Raw genomic sequence first — 25629 nt, forward strand, 5'->3', positions numbered from 1 at the left:
TGTGAGCTTAGTAGGATTTTAGTCAGCCTCTCTGCTAATGGGTGGGGTTGTGTTCCTGTCTTGTCAGTTGTTTGGCATAGGGTGTCCAGCACTGGAGCTTGCTGGCCGTTGGGCGGAGCTGGATCTCTGGGAGAGCTTTTGCCGATTGATATTACTTGGGGCCTGGAGGTCTCTGGTCGTCCAATGTCCTGAACTTGGCTCTCCCACCTCAGAGGCTTAGGCCTGACACCCAGCTGGAGCACCAAGACCCTGTCAGCAACAGGGCTCTTGATGTCTGTTTTCCTTCCTGCTACCTTCCTTCTCCCCATCGCTTAGAATCCTTGGGCAGCCATCCTGTCACGGAGTCACCTGAGGGCTGGGTGTTGGGTCTGAGTCATGCGGGGTGCTGGGTGCTCTTCTCTGCTCCGGAGCGCAGTGTCAGGGGTCTTGAATGGCGTCTGAGGGCCAGGTTATGGATTCCACCCAGATTTACATCTGGGCCCCCCATGCAACTTTCACTCACTCCACTCTCATCAACAAACTTTCCTCCCACACCCCACTTCTTCCAGAAGCTCATTCAAGTTTCAAATTCCAAAAATGGTTCAGCATTTTCTCTGTTACATTGCCACGATCACTTCAATGAGGAGTTTAGAGAAAGAGTATGTAAAACATGTGGGGTTAACATATTGTATTCATATGACAGTCTGATTTATTAACTTTCCCCTTGTTTTCCTGACTACATTCTTTCCACCAGTTTCTCAACTGGAGTAATTCTCCATGTAAGAAATTTCTAGATACAAATTTATTTTATGACATTATTTTTTTAAAAAATAAATTTATTTATTTAAGTTTGGCTGTGTTGGGTCTTCATTGCTACGCACAGTCTTTCTCTAGTTGAGCAGGGTCTACTTTCGTTGCGGTGTGTGGGCTTCTCACTGCAGTGGCTTCTCTTGTTGCAGAGCACGGGCTCTAGGCATGCGGGCTTCACTAGTTGTGGCTTGTGGGCTCAGTAGTTGTGGCACATAGGCTTAGTTGCTCCACTGTATGTGGGATCTTCCCAGACCAGGGCTCAAACTTGTGTCCCCTGCATTGGCAGGCAGATTCTTAACCACTGTGCCACCAGGGAAGTCTCTGATAATCTTTTTCACTTACTTCAATCTCTAGCTTTGAACAAATTTGAAATTTCTACATGTAATGCATTTTGTCATGTATTTACTCAATACTTCGTTTTAAAAATCCTTATGGATTTCTAAGTGACTAAACCACTCTGTATTTATCTTGTTAGGCTGAATTGGCAATAGAAGATATTTTGGAATACATGTGCTTTTCAGCATGTATTTCAGGCTCCTTTTATACTTTTGTTCCTAGCATCTGCTTTATTTTGCTTATTGTTACCATTCCTACTTAAAGTACATAGTTTATATTCTTTAGCTTCTTCAGTGTCACTTCCATTTTCTCAGTTTGGAAATTTACACATGGTTCTTCAAGTCAGGACTAACACTTTACTTTAAGCTATATGACGCTTAAATTGAGCTGCTTGGCTGCTGTTTCTTCAGCTTTTACAGAAAGCAGCCTCTTGGCAAACAAAACTCAGCAAAAGATTGGACACTTAGTAGCAGTTTTGTCTCAAGGATCAGATAACTTTCTGTGTGGGAGATAGAATAGGGGGAAAACGTGTCACCTAGGTTAGACATTCAGGCTGTTGTACACAGTGGCTGTTACCACAGTTCTCTCTTTATAACCAGGTTGCATGCACGTACATGGGTGCTACGTGAGATTGGCGGGTGACTCGCCTTTGTTGGGAGTCCGGAGGTCCATCTGCACCCCAGTCACCCACCTTTGTCTCCTGTGAAACTAGCTCAATTCTCCCAAACCCTACATGCCAGCAGCTAATTCCAATAACTTAAAAAAAAAAAATCTAGTTTTAACGTTTATAGAAATTTAAAAAGTTTACAGAAATTTGTTGGTGAGGTAATGCTTTCAAAGATTTCTGTCGAGGGCTTCCCTGGTGGCGCAGTGGTTGAGAGTCCGCCTGCCAATGCAGGGGACACGGGTTCGTGCCCCGGTCCGGGAGGATCCCACATGCCGCGGAGCGGCTGAGCCTGTGAGCCATGGCCGCTGAGCCTGCGCGTCCGGAGCCTGTGCTCCGCAACGGGAGAGGCCACAGCAGTGAGAGGCCCGTGTACCACAAAAAAAAAAAAAAAAAAAAAAGATTTCTGTCGAGTCTCAGCTGAATCTTCCTTTTGTCCACCTAACAGCAGTTTTAGGAAATGTTCAGCAGCTGGAAGTAAACTGCGGCAGAGAAAGGGAAATGTCTGCCACAGTCGTTTCCCTTAAAAGTCAGAGGGGGAGTCAGCATGAAGCACAGCCTGGGCTTCGGCCCCCAAAGAGAAGCAGAGAGAGATAGGGAGACCGAGGGCCAGAAAGGGGACAGACTATCAGAGAGCGGGGAGATCAAGGACCCAGGGGAAAATAGCTCCTCTCAACTCTCATAATCCCTGCCAGTCTCTTGCCAGGAACCTGTGGGTGTGTGAGTAGTGAAGTTGTCAGGGACCCAACAAGACTTCCCTCCTCTTCTGGCGGGAAGAGAGGAATCAGAGAAGCTTTAGCTGTTTCCAGCCTCTGTTAATAACTTCACCTCATCTCAGATCTTTGGCTATCCAGAACCTCCTTCCTCCTGTTATTCTTCCATACTAACTCCAGAACCAATTTTGGTTGAAGTGAACTTACCCAGTCCATATTTACACTGCTTATAGTTAGGGCTTGCCTTTTCAACACAATCCTGTTGTCTCTGTCATCCCTTTCCTGTTTCCTCTTGCACCTCACTTCCTTTCAGGAAGGAACACACTGGCCCATGTAGTTAGGCCTGAGAGCCCTGAATGAAAATGTTGAGCTTGGAGGGAAGAGGTGAGGCGAGAGAGAAAGATACATGAGGAATCTTTGAACTTCTCTCTTTCTTTATCCTTCCAACTATGTGCAGCCGTATAGCGTGTACTAACTTAGTACTGAAGCAGGGCCATTTTAAGAGTTTCATAGGACTTTGACACTTTTAATTTTGGAAACTCCATCACACATCATGGCAAACATATTAAAATGCACCCATGTCTCACATTACATATGTATTTTTTGTTGCAAAAACCTTCAAGTGGATTTTATAATTTTGCCTTTAAATTTTATTTGGCTACTGGTAATGCATGGAATATACATTTGCCTACGATTTCTCAACATACTCAGGAATCTGACCAAAAAATTATTTCTAATAGCATCAAATTTCATGAATATTTAAATTTAGCAATTAATGGGGTTGGCATATGTTGTGTTTTGTAGATATTTAATTTAAATTTATTAATTTTAGTATTGCAATTTTCTTATCATATTTCTGAAACAATATTCATTTTCCAAGCCCCTGGACTTCTTCCAGTTATCTGGAAAACTTGGAGGCCTGGCACTGAGACTAATGAAAGAACTTCCTAGGAAGAGGCATAGGCAATGCAAAGGTGCTGGGAGAGGAAAGAGCTTGGCTCATTGGGGTAGAGTAGGAAGAATGATGTGGTTGGGCAGGATTGAGTGAAAGGCAGGGAGGCAGGAGAGGCTGACCAGGTCAGGCCACCCAAGGCCTACCACGAAGCTTTGTGAACCACTGTTCATAGAAAGTAACTACCTCAGCCTATTAAATTTCTTTTTCAACGAGCCAGACATACCTTGAATCTAGATCATGAAAGGCAGATTTCTGTTATTAATATGTTTAGTGGTACGTTCTCCTACTTCTGAAATCTCACGTAGCCACTTAGTCTAAAGGGAGATTTTTAGGAAAATCTAACTTTGGAGAAATAAATGACTCAAAAGTCAACCGTTTGGACATGAATCTGGGAACATGGCCATTTTATTCATTCCTTTGGCAGGTCCTAAGCCTCTGTTCTCCGATATATATTTCCAAGTGGTCCATCAGCCTGTTCCTTGCAACATTGTAAGCATATGTGGATGACACTACTGGCCTCTGAGCTTAGCTCCTTCTACTGCTTCTCCTATTATCATTACCATCTATGCTCACACAGCAGTTACAATTATATTAAAAATATGATTACATCACTCCCTTGCTTCAAATTATTTACTGGATTCCCGTAACACTTAAAATAAAATCCAAAGTCTCTCTGTTGCACTATAAGGCCCTAACATAATCTATCAATAGTTCCTTGCTTGCCTCAGGACCTTTGCTCTTGCTGTTTCTGCCTGTATGATTTCCTTGCACACTTTCACATCAGTGTTTCTTTCTCATATTCTGGTCTCTACACTCCCAGGAAGGTTTCCCTAAACATTTTACCTAAAATAGTCTGACTCTCCACTTATGTCATCTAACATTCCATTCCTTTATCCTCACAGCAATTACCACTATCTGGAATATTATTACAAATTTGTTTACTTGCTCAGTTTTGATTTTCTCCTCTAGAAAATAAGCTCCACAAACAAAGGGCTTTTCTATCTTCACCTTTAGTACGAAGTGCTATACCTTCAGGACAAACAGCACTTGTAGTGCAATCAATAAACAGTTGAATGTATAAATTAGCCTATCAACAAATGAAAAATTTCATGTAATGAAACCCTCAGGATGAAAAAGCCTAATAAATAGGATTTATTTTAGAAAGTCATTTATAAATTTATTTGGGGGTATATTCAATCATATTACCAATTTTATAGAGGCACTGATTCCCCTGGGTACTAAAAATACTTTCTTCATAGCAGTTGAAAATAATAGTGACTTTTCAGTTTGTCACTCAATGTATTTACCTTATCTATTTGCTAAGCTTCCTAATCACTTGCTGAGAAATGGTAGTTGAAGTGGCTCTTGGGAGCCAGTTCACCCCAGCTGACTTTCTTCAGCAGCACAATTTGAGTTGATTTATTATTCTAATAGTTTTTGTAAAAAATAATCCCAAGAAGACTCTAGGCTTACTAATAAACAATTTAAGCTGACAAAATTTCTATGTAAATTATGGGTTGATGTTCAATGAAAGAAAAATCCTAAAGATATTTACTTGGCTATCATTTTTATTCTATAAGCAAATTCATTTTATAAAGGGATAGTTATAAATTTGTTTCTCTTGTGACCTAAGGGATCAAGGCTGTCCAAAGTTTCAGCAGGGCACTAATCCAACCTCTCCTTTGTCAATGTTTACCAATGACACCTTCCTTGTATTAGTATCAGGCAACCTCCTTGACTATTTTCATGAGATCAGTCCAAAGGAATAAAGATCTGCATGTAGAAAAGACTCTTGACTCTTAACCCCTGCAAATACATATTCCTATTTTTAAAAATTAACCAAAAGGTAGCAGAAGAAAAGGTAGATCTCGTTAAAAAGTGTTTCGCCCACTGCTTGCTAAATGTGTATTAGATCTGCCTGTGGGCTTGACAGTCCCCACAAATGCATGTCAGGTTTGTGCAAGCATGAGCTCTGAAGGGATTTTTCTAGGTCAGTTAGGAAATCTTTTTGTGTTATCCATTACTACACATTACTGTTGATTCTTGATGGTTCTTATAATCTAGAAGTACCTTAACAACCACTTTATAGCTCCTATTGTACAGTTTAAAACACATTCCCATTGTTCAGTTCTGCTATATTATTATATGACTATTATATAATGCTAAATTATTGATTTTCTTCAATTGGTAATAGAGCCACAGTACTATTTCCTACCTTTTACTGCAAGTGAATTGTGTTTAATTTTTATTATGAGATAAACAGGCTTTTAGGATCCTTTTAGTCTGGAATTTTCCCCTAGGCAATTCTTGCTTCTCATAAAATATACAAATTCTTTTTTGTTGTGCATGTTTATAGATGCCCCATGAGATATGAACATACATTTTTTGAATCCAGTTTTATTGAGATATAATTGCCATATGCCATTGTATTAGGCATACAACACAACGATCTGATATATGTATATGCTGCAAAATGATCACTGCAATAAGTTTAGCTAACATCTATCACCTCACAGTTACAAAATTTTTTCTTGTGATGAGAACTTTTAAGATCTACTCTCTTAGCAACTTTCAAATATAAAATACAGTACTGTTAATTACAGTCATAATGCTGTACATTACATCTCCAGAACTTATTAATCTTGTAAGTGAAAAGTTTGTGCCTTTTGACTCACTTCACCCATTTTGCCCATCTTCCACCCCCCACCTCTGGCAACCACCAATCTCTCTCTGTATCTATGAATTTGTATTTTTTCAAAGTCCATCCTTGTTGTCACAAATGGTAGAATTTCCTTCTTTTTTATGGATGAAAATACTCCATTGTATGTATCATACTGTCTTTATCATACATTCACACATCGATGGACGCTCTTGTTATCTCCGTGTCTTGGCTATTGTAAATAATGCTGCCACAAACATGGGGGGGGGAGGAACAAATATATTTTCAAGATAGTGATTTCATTTCTTTCAGATACATACTCAGAAGCAGAATTGCTGGATTATATTTTTAATTTTTTGAGGAACCTCCATAAAGTTTTCCATAATGGCTGCACCAATTTACATTCCCACCAACAGTGCACAAGGATCCCCTTTCGCCACATCCTTGCCAATACTTGTTATTTCTTGTTTTTTTGATAATAGCCACTCTAACTTGTGTGAGGTGATATCTCATTGTGGTTTTGATTTGCATTTCCCTGATGATTAGTGATGTTGAGCATCTTTCCATGTACCTGTTGGTCATCTGTACGTCTTCTTTGGTAAAATGTCTATTTAGATCCTTTGCCCATTTTTTTTTTTTTTTTTTTTGTCGTACCCGGGGCTCTCACTGTTGTGGCCTCTCCCGTTGCGGAGCACAGGCTCCGGACGCGCAGGCGCAGTGGCCATGGCTCACGGGCCCAGCCGCTCCGCGGCATGTGGGATCTTCCCGGACCGGGGCACGAACCCGTGTCCCCTGCATCGGCCGGCGGACTCTCAACCACTGCGCCACCAGGGAAGCCCCCATTTTTAAAAAAAATTAATTAATTAATGGCTGTGTTGGGTCTTCGTTCCTGTGCGAGGGCTTTCTCTAGTTGCGGCAGGCGGGGGCCACTCTTCATTGCGGTGCGCAGGTCTCTCACTATTGCAGCCTCTCTTGTTGTGGAGCACAGGCTCCAGATGCACAGGTTCAGTAGTTGTGGCTCACAGGCCTAGTTCCTCCGTGGCATGTGGGATCTTCCCAGACCAGGGCTCGAACCCGTGTGCCCTGCATTGGCAGGCAGATTCTCAACCGCTGGATCACCAGGGAAGCCCTGCCCATTTTTAAAATTAGATTGTTTAGGGGTTTTTTTTGGTTAGTGAGTTGTTTGAGTTCTTTATATATTTTAGATATTAACACCTTATCAGATATAGGATTTGTAAGTATTTTCTCCCATACTATAGGTTCCCTTTCCATTTTGTTGACAGTTTTCTTTGCTGTGCATAAGCTTTTCAGTTTAATATAGTCCCACTTGTGATTTTTTGCTTTCACGGCCTTTGCTTTGGTGTCAAATGCAAAAAAATAATTGCCAAGACCGATGTAAAGGAGCTTACTGCCTATGTTTTCTTCTACGAGTTTTATGGCTTCAGGTCTTATGTTCAAGTCTTTGATCCATTTTGAGTAAATTTTTGTGTGTGGTTTTGTGTAGTCCAGTTGTTTTCTTTAGTGTTTCGCTGTTCAGTTTTCCAAACACCATTTATTGAAGGGAGTCCTTTCCCCATTGTATATTCTTGGCTCTTTTGTCAAAAATTAATTGATCATTTATGGATTTGTTTATTTCTGGACTCTCTTTTCTGTTCTCTATTGATCTACATGTCTGTTTTTATGCCAATACCATACTGTTTTGATTACTATAGCTTTGTAATATAGTTTGAAACCAGGGAGTATGATGCCTCCTGCTTTATTCTTCTTTCTCAAGATTATGTTGCCTATTTGAGGGTCTTTTGTGGTTTTTATACAACTATTTGGATTGTTTCTTCTATTTTTGTGAAAAATGCCACTGGAATTTTGATAGGGATTGCACTGAATCTGTAGGTTACTTTGGGTAGTATGGATATTATAACAATATTACTCATTCCAATCCATGAGCACTGATTATATTTCCATTTTTCTGTGTCTTCTTCAATTTCTTTCATCAACGTCTTACTGTCTTCAGTGTACAGATCTTTCACTTCCTTGGTCAAATTTATTGCTAGGCATTTTATTCTTTCTGATGCAATTGTAAATGGAATTGTTTTCTTATTTTTTCTTTCTGGTAGTTCATTGTAAACATATAGAAATGCTACTGATTTTTTGTGTATTGATTTTGTATCCTGCAACTTTGCTGAACCTGTTTACTAGTTCTAGCAGTTTCTGTGGAGTCTTTAGTTTTTCTATCTATAATGATATAATATCATATCATCTGCAAGTAAAGACTGTTTTACTTCTTCCTTTCTATTTTGGAGACTTTTGTCTTTCTTGCCTAATTGCTCTGGCTAGGACTTTCAGAACTATGTTGAATAAAATTGGTGAGAGTGGGCATCCTTGTCTTGTTCCTGATCTTAGAGCAAATGCATTCAGCCTTTCATCATTGAGTGGGCTTGTCATAGATGGCCTTAATTATGTTGAGGTATGTTCCCTTTATATGTACTATGTTGAGAGTTTTTATCATAAATAGATTTTGAAGTTTGTCAAATGCTTTTTCTGCATCTATTGAGATGATCATATAATTTTTATCTTTTATTTTTTTTAATTTTATTTATTTTTCTACAGCAGGTTCTTTTTAGTTATCTATTTTATACATATTAGTGTATATATGTCATTCCGCATTTCCCATTTCATCCAACCACCACCACTACCCCTGCCACTTTCCCCACTTGGTGTAAATACGTTTATTCTCTACATCTGTGTCTCTATTTCTGCCCTGCAAACCAGTTCATCTGTACCATTTTTTTAGGTTCCACATAGATGCATTAATATACAACATTTGTTTTTCTCTTCCTGACTTATTTAACTCTGTATGACAGTCTCTAGATCCATCCACATCTCTACAAATGACCCAATTTTGTTCCTTTTTATGGCTGACTAATATTCCATTGTGTATATGCACCACATCTTCTTTATCCATTCGTCTGTTGATGGGCATTTAGGTTGCTTCCATAAGCTGGTTATTGTAAAGAGTGCTGCAATGAACTTTGGGGTGCATGTGTCTCTTTGAATTATGGTTTTCTCTGGGTATATACCCAGTAGTGGGATTGCTGGATCATATGGTAATTCTATTTTTAGTTTTTTAAGGAACCTCCATACTGTTCTCCATAGTGGCTGTATCAATTTACATTCCCACCAAGAGTGCAAGAGGGTTCCCTTTATTCCACACCCTCTCCACCATTTGTTGTTTGTAGATTTTCTGATGATGCCCATTCTAACTGGTGTGAGGTGATACCTCATTGTAGTTTTGATTTGCATTTCTTTAATAATTAGTGATGTTCAGCAGCTTTTCATGTGCTTCGTAGCCATCTGTATGTCTTCTTTGGAGAGATGTCTATTTAGGTCTTCTGCCCATTTTTTGATTGGGTTGTTTGTTTTTCTAATATTGAGCTGAATGAGCTGTTTATATATTTTGGAGATTAATCCTTTGTCTGTTGATTCATTTGCAAATATTTTCTCCCATTCTGAGGGTTGCCTTTTCGTCTTGTTTATAGTTTCGTTTGCTTTGCAAAAGCTTTTAAGTTTCATTAGGTCCTATTTGTTTATTTTTGTTTTTATTTCCATTACTCTAGGAGGTGGATCAAAACAGATCTGCTGTGATTTATGTCAAAGAGTGTTCTTCCTACGTTTTCCTCTAAGAGTTTTATCGTGTCTGGTCCTACATTTAGGTCTCTAATCCATTTTGAGTTTATTTTTGTGTATGGTGTTAGGAAGTGTTCTAATTTCATTCTTTCATATGTAGCTGTCCAGTTTTCCCAGCACCACTTATTGAAGAGGCTGTCTTTTCTCCATTGTATATCCTTGCCTCCTTTGTCATAGATTAGTTGACCATAGGTGCGTGGGTTTATCTCTGGGTTTTCTATCTTGTTCCATTGATCTATATTTCTGTTTTTGTGCCAGTACCATATTGTCTTGATTACTGTAGCTTTGTAGTATAGTCTGAAGCCAGGGAGTCTTATTCCTCCAGCTCCGTGTTTTTCCCTCAAGACTGCTTTGGCTATTCGGGGTCTTTTGTGTCTCCACACAAATTTTAAGATTTTATGTTCTAGTTCTGTAAAAAATGCCACTGGTAATTTGATAGGGATTGCATTGAATCTGTAGATTGGTTTGGGTAGTATAGTCATTTTCACAATATTGATTCTTCCAATCCAAGAACATGGTATATCTCTCCCTCTGTTTGTGTCATCTTTGATTTCTTTCATCAGTGTCTTATACTTTTCTGAGTAGAGGTCTTTTGTCTCCCTTGGTAGGTTTATTCCTAGGTATTTTATTCTTTTTGTTGCAATGGTAAATGGGAGTGTTTCCTTCATTTCTCTTTCAGATTTTTCATCATTAGTGTATAGGAATGCAAGAGATTTCTGTGCATTAATTTTGTATCCTGAAACTTTATCAAATTCATTGATTAGCTCCAGTAGTTTTCTGGTGGCATCTTTATGATTCTCTATGTATAGTATCATGTCATCTGCAAACAGTGATAGTTTTACTTCTTCTTTTCCAATTTGTATTCCTTTAATTTCTTTTTCTTCCTTGATTGCCGTGGTTAGGACTTCCAAAACTATGTTGAGTAAGAGTGGCGAGAGTGGACATCCTTCTCTTGTTCCTGATCTTAGAGGAAATGCTTTCAGTTTTTCACCATTGAGAATGGTATTTGCTGTGAACCCATGTCATATATGGCCTTTATTATGTTGAGGTAGGTTCCCTCTATGCTCACTTTCTGGAGAGTTTTTATCATAAATTGGTGTTGAATTTTGTCAAAAGATTTTTCTGCATCTATTGAGATGATCATATGGTTTTTATTCTTCAATTTGTTAATATGGTGTGTCACATTGATTGATTTGCATATATTGAAGAATCCTTTCATCCTTGCAAATAATTCCACTTGATCATGGTGTATGAACCTTTTAATGTGTTGTTGGTTTCTGTTTGTTAGTATTTTGTTGAGGATTTTTGCATCTGTATCCATCAGAGATATTGGTATGTATTTTTCTTTTTTCTAGTATCTTTGGTTTTGGTATCAGGGTGATGATGGCCTCATAGAATGAGTTTGGGAGTGTTCCTTCCTCTGCAATATTTTGGAAGAGTTTGAGAAGGAGGGGTGTTAGCTCTTCTCTAAATGTTTGACAGAATTCACCTGTGAAGCTATCTGGTCCTGGACTTTTGTTTGTTGGAAAATTTTTAATCACAGTTTCAATTTCATTACTTGTGATTCGTCTGTTCATATATTCTAGTTCTTCCTGGTTCAGTCTTGGAAGGGTATACCTTTCTAAGAATTTGTCCCTTTCTTCCAGGTTGTCTATTTTATTGGCATAGAGCTGCTTGTAGTAGTCTCTTAGGATGCTTCACATTTCTGCGGTGTCCATTGTAACTTCTTTTTCAATTCTAATTTTATTGATTCCTCTCCATCTTTTTCTTGATGAGTCTGACTAAAGGTTTATCAATTTTATTTATCTTCTCAAAGAACCAGCTACTAGTTTTATTGATCTTTGCTATTGTTTTCTTCGTTTCTATTTCATTTATTTCTGCTCTGATGTTCATGATTTCTTTCCTTCTACTAACTTTGGTTTTGTCTGTTCTTCTTTCTCTAGTTCCTTTAGGTGTAAGGTTAGATTGTTTATTTGAGATGTTTCTTGTTTCTTGAGGGAGGCTTGTATTGCCATAAACTTCCCTCTTAGAACTACTTTTGCTGCATCCTGTAGGTTTTGGATCGTCGTGTTTTCGTTGTCATTTCTCTCCAGGTATTTTCTGATTTCCTCTTTGATTTCTTCAGTGATCTCTTGGTTATTTAGTAACACACTGTTTAGCCTCCATGTGTTTGTGTCTTTTTAAAGTTTTTTTCCCTGTAATTGATTTCTAATCTCATAGCATTGTGGTTGGAAAAGATGCTTGATATGATTTCAATTTTCTTAAATTTACTGAGGCTTGATTTGTGACCCAAGAGGTGATCTATCTGGGAGAATGTTCCATGTGCATTTGAGAAGAAAGTGTAATCTGCTGTTTTTGGATGGAATGTCCTATAAATATCAATTAAATCTATCTGGACTATTGTGTCACTTAAAGCTTGTGTTTCCTTACTAATTTTCTGTTTGGATGATCTGTCTGTTGGGTTAAGTGAGGTGTTAAAGTTCCCCACTATTATTGTGTTACTGTTGATCTCCTCTTTTATAATTGTGAGCAGTTGCTTTATGTACTGAGCTGCTCCTATGTTGGTGCATATATATTTATAACTGTTATATCTGCTTTTTGGATTGATCCTTTGATCATTATGCAGTTTCCTTCCTTGCCTCTTGTAACATTCTTTATTTTAAAGTCTATTTTATCTGATATGAGTATTGCTACTCCAGCTTTCTTTTGATTTCCATTTGCATGGAATCTTTTTCCATCCACTTTCAGTCTGTATGTGCCCCTAGGTCTGAAGTGGGTCTCTTGTAGACAGCATATATATGGGTCTTGTTTTTTTATCCATTCAGCAAGCCTGTGTCTTTTGGTTGGAGCGTTTAATCCATTCACGTTTAAGGTAATTATCGATATGTATGTTCCTATTACCATTTTCTTAATTGTTATGGGTTTGTTTTTGTAGGTCCTTTTCTTCTCTTGTGTTTCCCACTTAGAGAAGTTCCTATAGCACTTGTTGTAGAGCTGGTTTAGTGGTGTTGAATTCTCTTAGCTTTTGCTTGTCTGTAAAGCTTTTGATTTCTCCATTGAATCTGAATGAGATTCTTGCCGGGTAGAGGAATCTTGGTTGTAGGTTCTTCCCTTTCATCACTTTAAATATGTCATGCCCTCCCTTCTGGCTTGTAGAGTTTCTGCTGAGAAATCAGCTGTTAACCCTATGGGAGTTCCCTTGTATTTTATTTATCATTTTTCCCTTTCTGGTTTCAAAATTTTTTCTTTCTTTTGTTTTTGCCGAATTGATTACTATGTGTCTTGGTGTGTTTCTCCTTGGATTTATCCTGTATGGGAGTCTCTGTGTTTCCTGGACTTGGGTAGCTATTTCCTTTCCCATGTCAGGCAAGTTTTTGACAATAATCTCTTCAAATATTTTCTCTGGTCCTTTCTCTCTCTCTTCTCCTTCTGGGACCCCTATAAAGCGAATGTTGTTGTGTTTAAGAGGTCTCTTAGGCTGTCTTCATTTCTTTTTATTCTTTTTTCTTTATTCTGTTGCCCAGCAGTGAATTCCACCATTCTGTCTTCCAGGTCACTTATCCGTTCTTCTGCTTCAGTTATTCTGCTATTGATTCCTTCTAGTGTAGTCTTCATTTCAGTTATTGTATTGTTCATCTCTGTTTGTTTGCTCTTTAATTCTTCTAGGTGTTTGTTAAACATTTCTTGCATCTTCTCGATCTTTGCCTTCATTCTTTTTCCAAGGTCCTGGATCATCTTCACTATCATTATTCTGAATTCTTTTTCTGGAAGGTTGCCTATCTCCACTTCATTTAGTTGTTATTCTGGGGTTTTATTTTGTTCCTTCATCTGGTACATAGCCCTCTGCCTTTTCATCTTGTCTATCTTTCTGTGAATGTGGGTTTTGTTCCACAGGCTGCAGGATTATAGTTCTTCTTGCTTCTGCTGTGTGCTCTCTGGTGGATGAGGCTACCTAAGAGGCTTGTGCAAGTTTCCTGATGGGAGGGAATGGTGGTGGGTAGAGCTGGCTGTTGCTCTGGTGGGCAGAGCTCAGTAAAACTTTAATCCGCTTGTCTGCTGATGGGTGGGGCTGGGTTGCTTCCCTGTTGGTTGCTTGGCCTGAGGCAACCCAACACTGGAGCCTACCTGGGCTATTTGGTGGGGCTAATGGCAGACTCTGGGAGGGCTCATGCCAAGGAGTACTTCCCAGAACTTCTGCTGCCAGTGTCCTTGATCTCACAGTGAGACACAGCCACCCCCTGCCTTGGCAGGAGACTCTCCAACACTAGCAGGTAGGTCTGGTTCAGTTTCCTATGGGGCCACTGCTCCTTCCCCTGCATCCTGATGCGCACACTACTTTGCACATGCCCTCCAAGAGTGGAGTCTCTGTTTCCCCCAGTCTTGTCAAAGTCATGCAATCAAATCCCACTAGCCTTCGAAGTCTGATTCTCTAGGAATTCTTCCTCCTGTTGCCAGACCCCCAGGTTGGGAAGCCTGACATGGGGCTCAGAACCTTCACTCCAGTGGGTGGTCTTCTGTGGTATAAGTGTTCTCCAGTTTGTGAGTCACCCACCTAGCAGCTATGGGATTTGATATTATTGTGATTGCGCCCCCTCCTACCATCTCATTGTGGCTTCTCCTTTGTCTTTGGATGTGGGGTATCTTTTTTGGTGAGTTCCAGTGTCTTCCTGTCGATGACTGTTCAGTTAGTTGTGATTCCGGTGCTCTCGCATGAGGGAGTGAGCACACGTCCTTGTACTCAGCCATCTTGAACCAATCTCTCTCTATCTTTCATTTTATTAATGTGGTGTATCACTTGACTGATTTTCACATGTGGAATTACCCTTGTGTCCCAGGAATAAATCCCACTTTATCATGGTATATATTCTTTTAATGTGTTGTTGAATTAGATTTGCTAGTATTTTGCTGAGGATTTTTGTATCTATGTTCATCAGGAATCTTGGTCTGTAATTTTCTTTTCTCATGACACCCTTGCTTAGTTTTGGTGTCAGAGTAATGCTGGCCTTGTAAAATGGGTTTCGAAGTATTCCTCTCTCTTCTATACTTTTTGGAGGACTTTGAGAAGAACTGGTATTAATTCTTAGAATGTCTAGTAAAATTCACCAGTGAAGCCCTCTCTTTATCTTTTGTGTATCTACTCTGAGTTTTTACTTTGTGGATACCATGAGGTTCATATAAAACATCTTACATTTGTAACAGTCTATTTTAAACTGATAACAACTTAAGTCAAATGCACACTAAAGCTCTACATTTTTACCCCCCTCCACCATGTTTCATGTTTTAGATGTCATAATTTACATCTTTTTTATCTTGTCTATCTGTTAACAAATTATTATAGTTACAGCTATTTTTTTTTTACTATTTTTGTCTTTTAACCTTCATACTAGATTTATAAGTGATTTACTCACTACCACTACAACATGAGAGTATTCTGAATTTAACTATATATTTACCTTTAGCTGTGAGATTTACACTTTTATATCTGTTCCTGTTATTAACTAGAGCCCTCCTGTTTCAGCTTGAAGACTGTCCTTTATCACATTTCTTGTAAAGCCCATCTAGTGGTGAACTCCTTTAGCCTTTGCCTGTCTGGAAAACTCCTTATCTCTTCTACTAAAACGAACTGCCAATTCTAATATGCTATGATGACCATACCCTCATAGTGTTACACATTTTGAAACCAAAACTCTAGATAATATGATAGCAATGTCCTTTCCACCTGTATACTTAGCTAGTCTACTAGATAAGACAGAGGAATGTAAAGGTCCCTTGGTATTATCACTAATAGTATTAGTCAAATAATCTTTAATAACTCTCAATTAAAATAACTCCCTTAGTGATCTTAAAATAAATGGAAGAGGCTTTAAAGACTATTTTTAGAACACAAAGCAGACAGAGGTTCTGATTTCAGATACTATGTATGGAAGAAAGGAAAGTACTACAAATAATTAAAGGCAATTCATTTCCCCATGGAAAAATGTGCTCTAAGATGACATATTGTAAAGTGATTTATAGCATATTGACTGTAGTTCTTCTAATGAAAAAACAATTGTCCAAGTTTTCCCTGGAGAACACTCTCAGTAACAACAATCCATGCTCATGAAAAGCCATGAGTTAGAAAATGAGAACCAAATGAACTCTCAGCTGGCAAAAGCCAACAATAATTAATTTAACACCAGTCATTTGTAGAGAACGTGTATACATTTCAAAATTTCCCTTGAGAAAAACAGGTCATTGAACGGCAGAGGCCACATATTTGAATATGTTCAAAGAATTTTAACTTAATAACATGCTCCAAAGGTTTTACATTTAAAAAAAGCTTGTTTTTAGGACTAGGTAGTTATGATAAATAGTTGGTCAATATCATCATTTGAATTTCAGTATCGTAATAAGTGTTTCTGAAAAACATCGCTAAAGTGAGTTCACACTGAACTTGGAACTTGGACTATATATTCTTCAACAGCAGCAGAGAGAAACCGTGTCATTAAATGGGGCTTTATTCTGATTCATTGGCTAAGAAAATGGGAACAGTTTGAAATCTTCCATGTTGTTTCATTTTAATGCGCAGAGAGCATTTTTCATGTCCTTATTAAAGCGGTTAATGTGTTTCTCTAGTCTCATTATCACCACCAGAGTATAGTCTCTGTTGTTTCATAGCCAGGACAACTCCTTTTCGTTTCAGAGAAGTCAAATTTGATTGCTCACATGTGGTTGTTAATAAAACTCCTATGGCGCTGCTCAAGGTGCCCATGGGGATTGTACAATTATTTATATTTTCTTATGGTTTTCTATAATTATTGTGATTGTACTTTCACAGAGTAAATGTATCTCCACCAATTAAAGCAGTGGTGGGTTAAGAATATTCATCAGACTTGTGTGAAAGGATATTGTTCTTAGGGTTTTGCAAAGCACAGAAATTAAACTGCTGTTATCATGTATTCAACCCAAGTGTTAAAATTAAAATGCTCAGCAACTTTGGAGTTTATCTGAGCAGATGTTAACTATTTACGAAAAAATAAACATTATACAGGACTTGCATTCATGATATGATTCTTTGTTGTATTCAAAGTGCTGGAAAGAAAAACTGCTACACAAACTTGGGGGATAGTTTATGGTATATGACCAATTTGGATTATTGTTAATTTAGGTCAATTTAAAATTGCAGAACCATAAAATTCCAAGAAATCTCATTTTGCTTTACATCTTTGTATCTTACTTGCTTCACCCCTTTATTTTCTTTGAAGACTGTCCTTTAAAGACTAAGGACTAAGGACTAAGAAACAGCATGCATAAAAATAAGCATCTGAGGCTATCAACTAGAAAACACACAATATAACCTTTCATATTTTGTCATAGAGAAATTTCATTCTATCTAGTTTGACAGTGCTTGCAGCAAAAGTGATCAGCTGTACTTCCATGCCATTAGCTGTCATTTTGATGCTAGAATTTTAGCCTGCTGTGTGTGAGATGTGACTGTCCATGCACAATTCCCATCAAAGGTAATTTTATGTGCAATGGTGTGTAAAATTTACCTCTAATTATGATAAGGTCACTGATGGGTCATTTATGATATGTTCTCGGGAGACAATTGCAGTGAATAGCTTTTGGCAAGATTCATCTGGAGAAATTAAATTGGTCTGACCATGACTCAATAGAAAGTAAAAGACTCTTAGAAAATTATTCCTCGATCATGTTTAAAGTTCTAAAGGAACCCAAAGAGGGGCAGTTTGCACAGTGGTGAAGGTTGTGAGTTTTGAAATTATACAGACCTGAGACTTAACCTAGGATCTCTATGCCTAGAAAGTCCTATCTGATCTGGCTTCTGCATATCTCTTGGCTTCTATTTCTGACATTCACTCCCTCATTACCTGGGCTCCAGCACCATTGGCCTTTCTTCCTGGTTTTTGAACATGTCATGGTCACTAATGCTTTGGGAGTCTTTGCACCACAGAGTTTCCTGTAGTTGTACGCTCTTCCTTCAGATCTTCATGTGCCTGGAACTTCCTGCTCTTTTACTTTCCAATTAGTGGAATGTGTTGTATCCACTCTCTGAACTACCCAAACACAGCCTCCTCATCTCTATCTAAAGTTGCCACCTCCTAACTAGGTAATCACTATTGTGTCATCCTACTGATGTTCTTGAAGTACTAATCATAGTCTTAAGTTATTTATTTACTGCTTAATATATAATTAAGTTTGCATATGACGATAGGGAGAAAAAAAATCTAAGAATGAAAGGTATCTTGACTAGGAAATCCCACACCCTTGAAACCCCACTGACATTAACTATACAAGTCACTGGTCCAATATTGCTTGATAAAATGGACTAAAAAGAATATCTTTGGGTTGGAGAAACTTCTTGGACTTTATGTAAGACAGCATGAAAATAAAACATGTGATGAGAAATTTTTTTAAAGTAGTCATTAGAGTGATTTCACTTTTCACTATGATCATGATGGACCTCCATGAAGGAAGAATACGTTAGTCACTTTAGTTATTAACACTTCTTGAAGAGGGTTTTTATATGTAATGGTGGGAAAATGAAAATTTGAGATGAATAAATATAGTGAAATTTTATATTTATTTAAATCTATCAGTGTTTTGTTTTTAGTCTTCTTTCCCAAGATAACTTACTTATAGACATAACAGCGACTTTTCAAATGGTTCATGTTCAGCTAATATTTGTCAACAAACGACTAGGTGCTGGATGGACTGGAAGATCATCTTTGGGTTTCAATCCTTAATGCAAATTGTAACAATAACCACAAGAACAAAGATGAAATTCTTACCAAAGGGTCCAGTCGTGGCCACAGTACGGCTGAACATTTCCAAGGTAGAATCCCAGAGATTGAGTGACCTCCACAAGATTGGTAAAGTCAAGACTAATGCTATTGAAAAGTACAGATGTCATGATAATCTCATCAATAGCCCATACATCCTCTCCCTGGGAAGAATGATATGGTTGCCACCATCTGAACTGAATTCCAAACTGTCTTGCATCATCTGGTAATTCTACAGAGATTATTCTAAAGGAGAAAATAGAAGTAAAAATTCAGATTACTTTGATTATCTTAAAATACAAACATTTATAGCAGGATCTTTTCTTCCTACAGTATAATATTTGAAAAAAATAATTCTCCCACTATGACAAACATTCTTGAGATTTCCAATTTCCTGTCTGACTCCAACAAAGTCTTCTCAACACATCTAAAACTGTGACTTGCTTGCCCTCAGCTGCTCTCAGAAAAGCTAACTCAATAAAACATAGTTGTCAATGTGGCAGGATTTGCCTAAGTCTGGTAAAGGATCTTGGGCAGCTTGTTACACACATTATACTTCTGGGCTGGTTGGAACCATGGCACTTCCTCATTCCCATGAGTTCAGCATAGTGTGTGAGGTCACTTGCTGTGTCAATGGTGGCTATGACAGTAAACCTGTATCTGACAAATGGGGAAGAAAATTAAGAATAATATCTAATTTCCAGGAGCAATCATTGTACACAGCAGCAAGAACTATATATTAATTGCCACTGCAATGACATCTGCTTGAAAGCTCCATAAATCATAGTACCATGCTGCTCAAATCCATACACAAGGTGCGATGTGAAACAAATGGCAAATGGAACATTTATCTCCATCAGTGTACAATTATACACCAGGAGAGGTGTTTCCAGTAAACATACACTGAAGCGACTGAATCTTCTTCCTAGTGAGCAAAGAAAAACTCCCTAAGACAGGTGACTAGCTGGATAACTTAGAAATAAATTATTTAAAAACTTCAATGTCTAAGGCTGGATTTACTGAGAAATTTGATTGATTTTCATATTTGTATTATGTTCATCTTTAGTTATTACACAAAGAAACATTAAATCACATCTTGAAAATGTAATTTTTTGCATACTGAAAGTTATTAAAAGTAATATCTATTTTTACTTTAAATAATCTGCATATGAAAATATGGGGTGGAATAACATGATTATCACCATTGATTATTTAAACAGTAAAAAATTGGTAGGACTTTTTGTAATGTGAGAAAACATACTTTTTAAATGATGAGAAATCAATGTTCAAATACAGAAATATAAATTAAAAAACATTTCTTAAACTAAAAAGACATAGCTATAACAGGTTTATGATTTTTTTAAGTACTTTCCACAATCTGCTGAATTTTTTTAACCAATGTGAGTTTATTAAAAGAAAAGTACTTATTAAATACTTAATTATTTCAGTAATTTCCACTTTAATTTTCTAAATATTTATTTATTTATTAAATAATTAAATAATATTTATGTTTAAATATCAAATATAGAATAAAATAAACTATATTCAAACTGGCTCAACAATGAAAACATATGCATTAATTTAATAATTTAATTTGATTAGCATTGTTATTAGAAAATTATAATTTTCTTTTAATATTAACAATTTTAAAAGCAGCTACTGTTCTCACTGATGAAAATAAATATCATATTAAAAATTAACAACTGAGAAGTAGAATTTTTTGGGCAACTTTAAAGGAAAATAAAGCGCATATGTGTGTGAGAACAGTAACTGAAGTGCCCAATATTTTCCCCAGCAGAGATGTGAAGACTGTGAGTCTGTAGTCAGACTCTTGGGTTAAAGTATGCACTTTGTCACCTCATGATTGATAACTCTGCAGCTTCAGTGAAGGTATTTAACTTGTATGTGCCTTAGCATCTTCATCTGTGAAACTGGGATAATAATATCCTTGGCAAAGTAAAATAATATCCTTGGCAAAGTAAAAAAATATCCTATGGCAAAGTCAGAGACTTTTTTCTATTTTTCACTATTGTATCTTAGCACCTAGAATAGTGTCTGGCGTATAAAAAGAGGAACTTCTTGCTGCACAGATGAAGTACATATTATCAGTATACCCTGACAGAGGTTCAAACACAGAGGCACAAGGAGGTTAAAGATTTTCTTTTAGGTTAAGCAGCTTTTAACTGACAATGCCAGGCTATGGACCTAGGGAACATGGCTCTAGAGTCTGCATCCTTTACCTCTACGTTATATCTTGGAGTGGGGTGGGAGTCTGCTTTACCACTCTATGCATATTACAGTGGCTGGTTAGAATGGCTATGGAGCCATTTGATCAGAATATTCCTAGATGAGAACCCAGGGACTTAGGTCAACTTTCTGTCTCAAACTTCCTTTTTTGGATAGGTACTAAGCTCATGGATTTCCTGTAATCAAATATAATAATCAAGACAAAAATAAAATAGAATTAGACTTCACAATAATTTTAGAATAAGAAACCAAGCCCTATAATTAAGAAAAATCTAGAATAATTTGTCTCACCAAAAATATATAGTTTTATATTAATAAGAATGCCAATTAGTTCACAAGGCAGTCTAGTCAGTTAGAATTAAAAGATTAACTTAGATATATTTACAGACTTTAACTTTTATTAATATCAAGCAGATAGAGTTCTTTCACTTACTGAGTGAATTATACGTAAGGAAATTATTAGAAATCAGCTAGGAATAACAGTAGTTAGCCAGCTATCACATCTAATTTATGGATCACACTTCATTTTCGAACAACCATGGCAGAAAGGAACAATATGGAATTCACAGCAATTACAGACAGCAATTTATACTGAAGAAAACACAGCAAATGGCTAAAGGCATCAATAATTAACTGTCTCATGGAGAGTTTACATGGTTTGTACTATTTCTCACATAAAACATAATTTAGTGCCTAGAATATATCAAATTCTACTTCTGCCATGTCATCTTTTATTAATATTTATAAGAGAGAGGGGGAGGAAGGAAGAGTCTCTTGGACAGAGGCAATATATATAAAATGAAAGTGTTCTTGGTTCCACTACCACGTTCTCCTTTTAAAAAAATCTCCCCTCTGATCTTAATCTTTCAAGCTGTGCACATACCTAATGCTGAAAAGCCACCTTAGTTCTGCTTAGAAGAAAAATGTTGCTGTCAAATGGCAGACAAGATTAAATGTACCTTTGCAATAGTACATTAAATGTATAATTTCTTTTCATATCAACCAAGATTAATTAAATTTCATGCTACAAATTGATTACTGAATTTTGAAGCTGTCCATCCTTGTTAGAAAAAATTGTGTTTTGGGCCAATTTAACTTAGGACAATGATATTTTCATCATGCTTTCATCATTTTTATTATCACCTTGATTTTTGCTTAATTTTCTTTTAATGCTTATTATGGAGAACCTATGAAATGTTTCTTTGGGATTCATATGTCTCTACTGAGTGAGAAAGTTGAGTTTAGTCTTACATTTACCCTTACAGGGAAAAGACTCAACACATCTGGTGCATTCTCTTAAATTTTACAACATAGAGTATTTACCACTCATAATAGTTGTTAACTATTATCTCTGTTACATGCTACTTCATCTTCTAATGAAAATAAAAGTTCTCATCTATTTGCAAATACTTAAATGAAGGGATAGCTCTAGGCAGAATTTTAAAGTATATAAGCTCTATCATCATTGCCCCTGTCCTTCTGCCATGGTGCCAACGCACACTTCAGTGCCCAAAGTCCTCACTCTTTTTTTTTTTTCTTTTGCGGTACGCGGGCCTCTCACTGTTGTGGCCTCTCCCATTGCGGAGCACAGGCTCCGGACGCGCAGGCTCAGCGGCCATGGCTCACAGGCCTAGCCTTTCCGCGGCACGTGGGATCTTCCCGGACAGGGGCACGAAGCCGTGTCCCCTGCATCGGCAGGCGTACTCTCAACCACTGCGCCACCAGGGAAGCCCTCCTCACTCTTTCACATCTTTCCATGATCAACATGTATGTACTTCCAGGAACGTAAACTGTATTAGTTCTTTATATCGGAAAGTGAAAGTAAGTCACAGTGATACCTCCTCTAGTGCTATTTTAACTTTCCCATCCTCCTCTTCTCCTGCTATCTTAATGGAATTTCAGTGAGCAAGTCAATAAGTGTTCTAGAAAAGGAGAGGACTCTCTGGACTCTTCCGAAATCGTATCACAAATGCTGATTACCACTCTCCCAAACTGAAGGATGGCCCTACTTCAAGTAAAACTTAAATCTCACAATTGTGACTATATATTATGAAATATATAAGCCAAAGAAAAATAGAAGTGGCCTGAAGAAAGGGCTTTAAATACAGCCTCCACTCCACCTTTGCCAGGGACTCTATACATGCTAGAAAAACTTCTTTATACTCATTACTTAATTATATTACATGCAAACTGGTCATCAGATTTTATGAGTTATTATCTCATATAATTTATTATAATATATTATCATACATTGCTAAAAATATTTATCAACAGCATTTATAATTTAGTACCATATTAAAATCGTACCTAATAGTTTGCACTATAGTTGAATAAGGAAAGTAGTGTTAGTTATTTTTCTCTTTCCTAGGTATCAAAATATTTCCCTTATATGCACATTTCAGAATATGAGAATAAATTTCTTCAAATTACCAGAAGTCAGTAGGGCAAATGAATTACAAGAATGCAGCTTTCTAGCTTTTCATTGCAAGAGGCATCAATCTTTGTCCTCACCATCTCTCAATGCAAAAGCATCTGGACTCTTACACCACTTGAATGATGATTTCCCCAGGAAGGAGATATCACCCTTACCATTTTTTCCAAGTGTTTTCCAACATACCTGGGCTCATGATAGTTGAGATATGAATAATGCTCCAAGAGTTTCCAAGTTATCCCATTATCATAAGAATAATGCAATAAAACACCTTCACCAGGCTGGTCAGGGGCTTTGCATGTGCTCAGAACAGACTTGCTCCCCAGCCTCAACGTGAACTGGAGGAACCTAGACACGAATTGTCTAGAATTAGTGTGCATAAACATTTTAAATCATAACATTCATTTTGGCTTTTAAAGAATTTGAACAAATTTAAATAAACTACTCAAAAGCTGTAGGTTTCCACTCATCCCTCTTCTATAAAATGTAAGTAATTTCACTGTGAGATGTATGAATATATGTAGAAGATGAGGTCACTGCATGTGTTTTGTAGACAGATATATCTATACAAATATAACGGTATGTTTATACATATTTGTATACTACATACTTGTGTACATACAGTTAAAACGCCAATCATTCTTTTGCAGCATTATTTATTAAGCACTGGGGGAAGGAGAGATGTAGAGTAAATCTAATCAGCCTCTGCAAGCTGTCAAATAAATAAAACTACATAAATAATTAACTAGCCCTTGGCTTAAGAACAGTTTTGATGCTAATAGTTCATATTTTAAAAAATCTAGTCAGTCATTAGTATCTTAACGTCATCAGTGAGCCTTTTAATTTATTAAAAACCAGGGCAAATTAACTCTATATAAACTATAAGCTTCCTCTCAACCTGGTTGAAAATCAGAAGATATATATTAGTAAGAAAGAAAAAATTGAAAATTAATAGATCTGAATTCAACTGTTATCTCGTTTCTGTATGTATTCCACCCTGCTTTAACTCACCTGGATTGTGAGCTGTCAAGGAAAGATGTAATTAGCTGACGCCTCCCATCTTTGTTGAAAACCAGGGCCTTACCACTGGCCAAGACACCACAGCCAAAGCTGACTTCAGCACCACGGATAGAGTAAAAGTTATGGTATGAGGAGAGCCTGGAACTGCCGAAGCTTTCAGAAATAAACATTGGGAATGTCTGGGATGCCATCTCACAAGCTGGGCCAGAAAATCCAGGGTCACACCTGAAAAAGAAACAATGATATTCAATCTTAAACTGTTGGCCCTTTCAGGGATTCCTTTATCCACTTTGGGGATGAGGAAGTCCAGAGGCCAGGACTGGATTGAATGGTAATCAAAGCTCATTCGTCTTTGGAGAATACTGAATGTGAAGACTTGATATGGGAGAAGTAATTGTAAATATCCCAAAAGAATACAGCCTTTGCACAGTCCTGCTGTAAAAAAAGCTTATGATTAAAACAATAATTCAGCACTCACCTTCAACCAATGCCAGTAATTTATCTGCAAATGCATCTATGCTTGTGCACATTTCCAGTTTAAAAATCTTTGTAAAAGGTATATTATATGTATATAATTTTATTCACAATGATGTTCATTAAATTTGTAAAAGAAACAACATAAATAAAATACTTCTATAAGATATCTAGAATAAATTTCCTTTATGAACAAATGTAAAAATACACATTCTGTTTTTGACAGTAATTACTGGAAATATTTGGAAAAGATTGGAAACTAGATTGGCATTATAAAGGGAATGTATACACCCTTGACCTAGATAGATGTCCTTAGCAGAACTGTGTTGTCTCTCAGTGGAATTCCACATTAGCGGTGCTTCAAGAAACACACACACACACACACACACACACACACACACACACACACCAGCCTGCCTGCTGCCATGTAAGGATGTGCTGTATTTATGTTAGCTGACTAGAATATATATGGAGCTCCCTGAGTCTTCTGTCAGTGAGAAAACTCATCACAGATGACTTAATAATTAAATATCAGAAACTTTCTATATTTTAAGGAGTTTGCTCATCAGGAATTAGTTTCAAATTCTTTATTTTTACTGCACTATTTCTTTCTCACTATATTTACTATGTTTCCCATTATAAAATTAAATTGGTGTCTTTTTGGGTGGGTGGCAGGTTCTCATCTAAGCATTCAAAACACTCTAAAATTTGAAGCAAGCCTTTTATTTTTATTTATTTATTTTTAATTTTTTATTGAAGTACAGTTGATTTATAATGTTGTGTTAGTTTCTGGTGTACAGCAAAGTGATTCAGTTATACATACCTATATTCTTTTTCATATTCTTTTCCATTATGGTTTATTACAAGATATTGAATA

The 25629-nt window shown here is 37.1% G+C and overlaps 1 protein-coding gene across 1 annotated transcript in view; it reads right to left on the bottom strand.

The window, feature by feature from the left end:
* The window catches only part of RELN (reelin), a 517734-nt gene that overhangs the window by 139329 nt on the left and 352776 nt on the right, over positions 1–25629 (bottom strand). Inside the window, exons 18-20 of the mRNA XM_027123841.1 lie at positions 24270–24503; positions 23445–23606; positions 18590–18826 (exon numbers count right to left, since the gene is read on the bottom strand). Coding sequence (XP_026979642.1) covers positions 18590–18826; positions 23445–23606; positions 24270–24503 — 633 coding nt within the window. The remainder of the gene's footprint in view (positions 1–18589; positions 18827–23444; positions 23607–24269; positions 24504–25629) is intronic.

This window comes from Aethalodelphis obliquidens, unplaced genomic scaffold (assembly GCF_003676395.1).
Source record: "Aethalodelphis obliquidens isolate GAN/ISIS:26980383/991018 unplaced genomic scaffold, ASM367639v1 scaffold27, whole genome shotgun sequence".
Taxonomy (NCBI): Eukaryota; Metazoa; Chordata; class Mammalia; order Artiodactyla; family Delphinidae; genus Aethalodelphis; species Aethalodelphis obliquidens.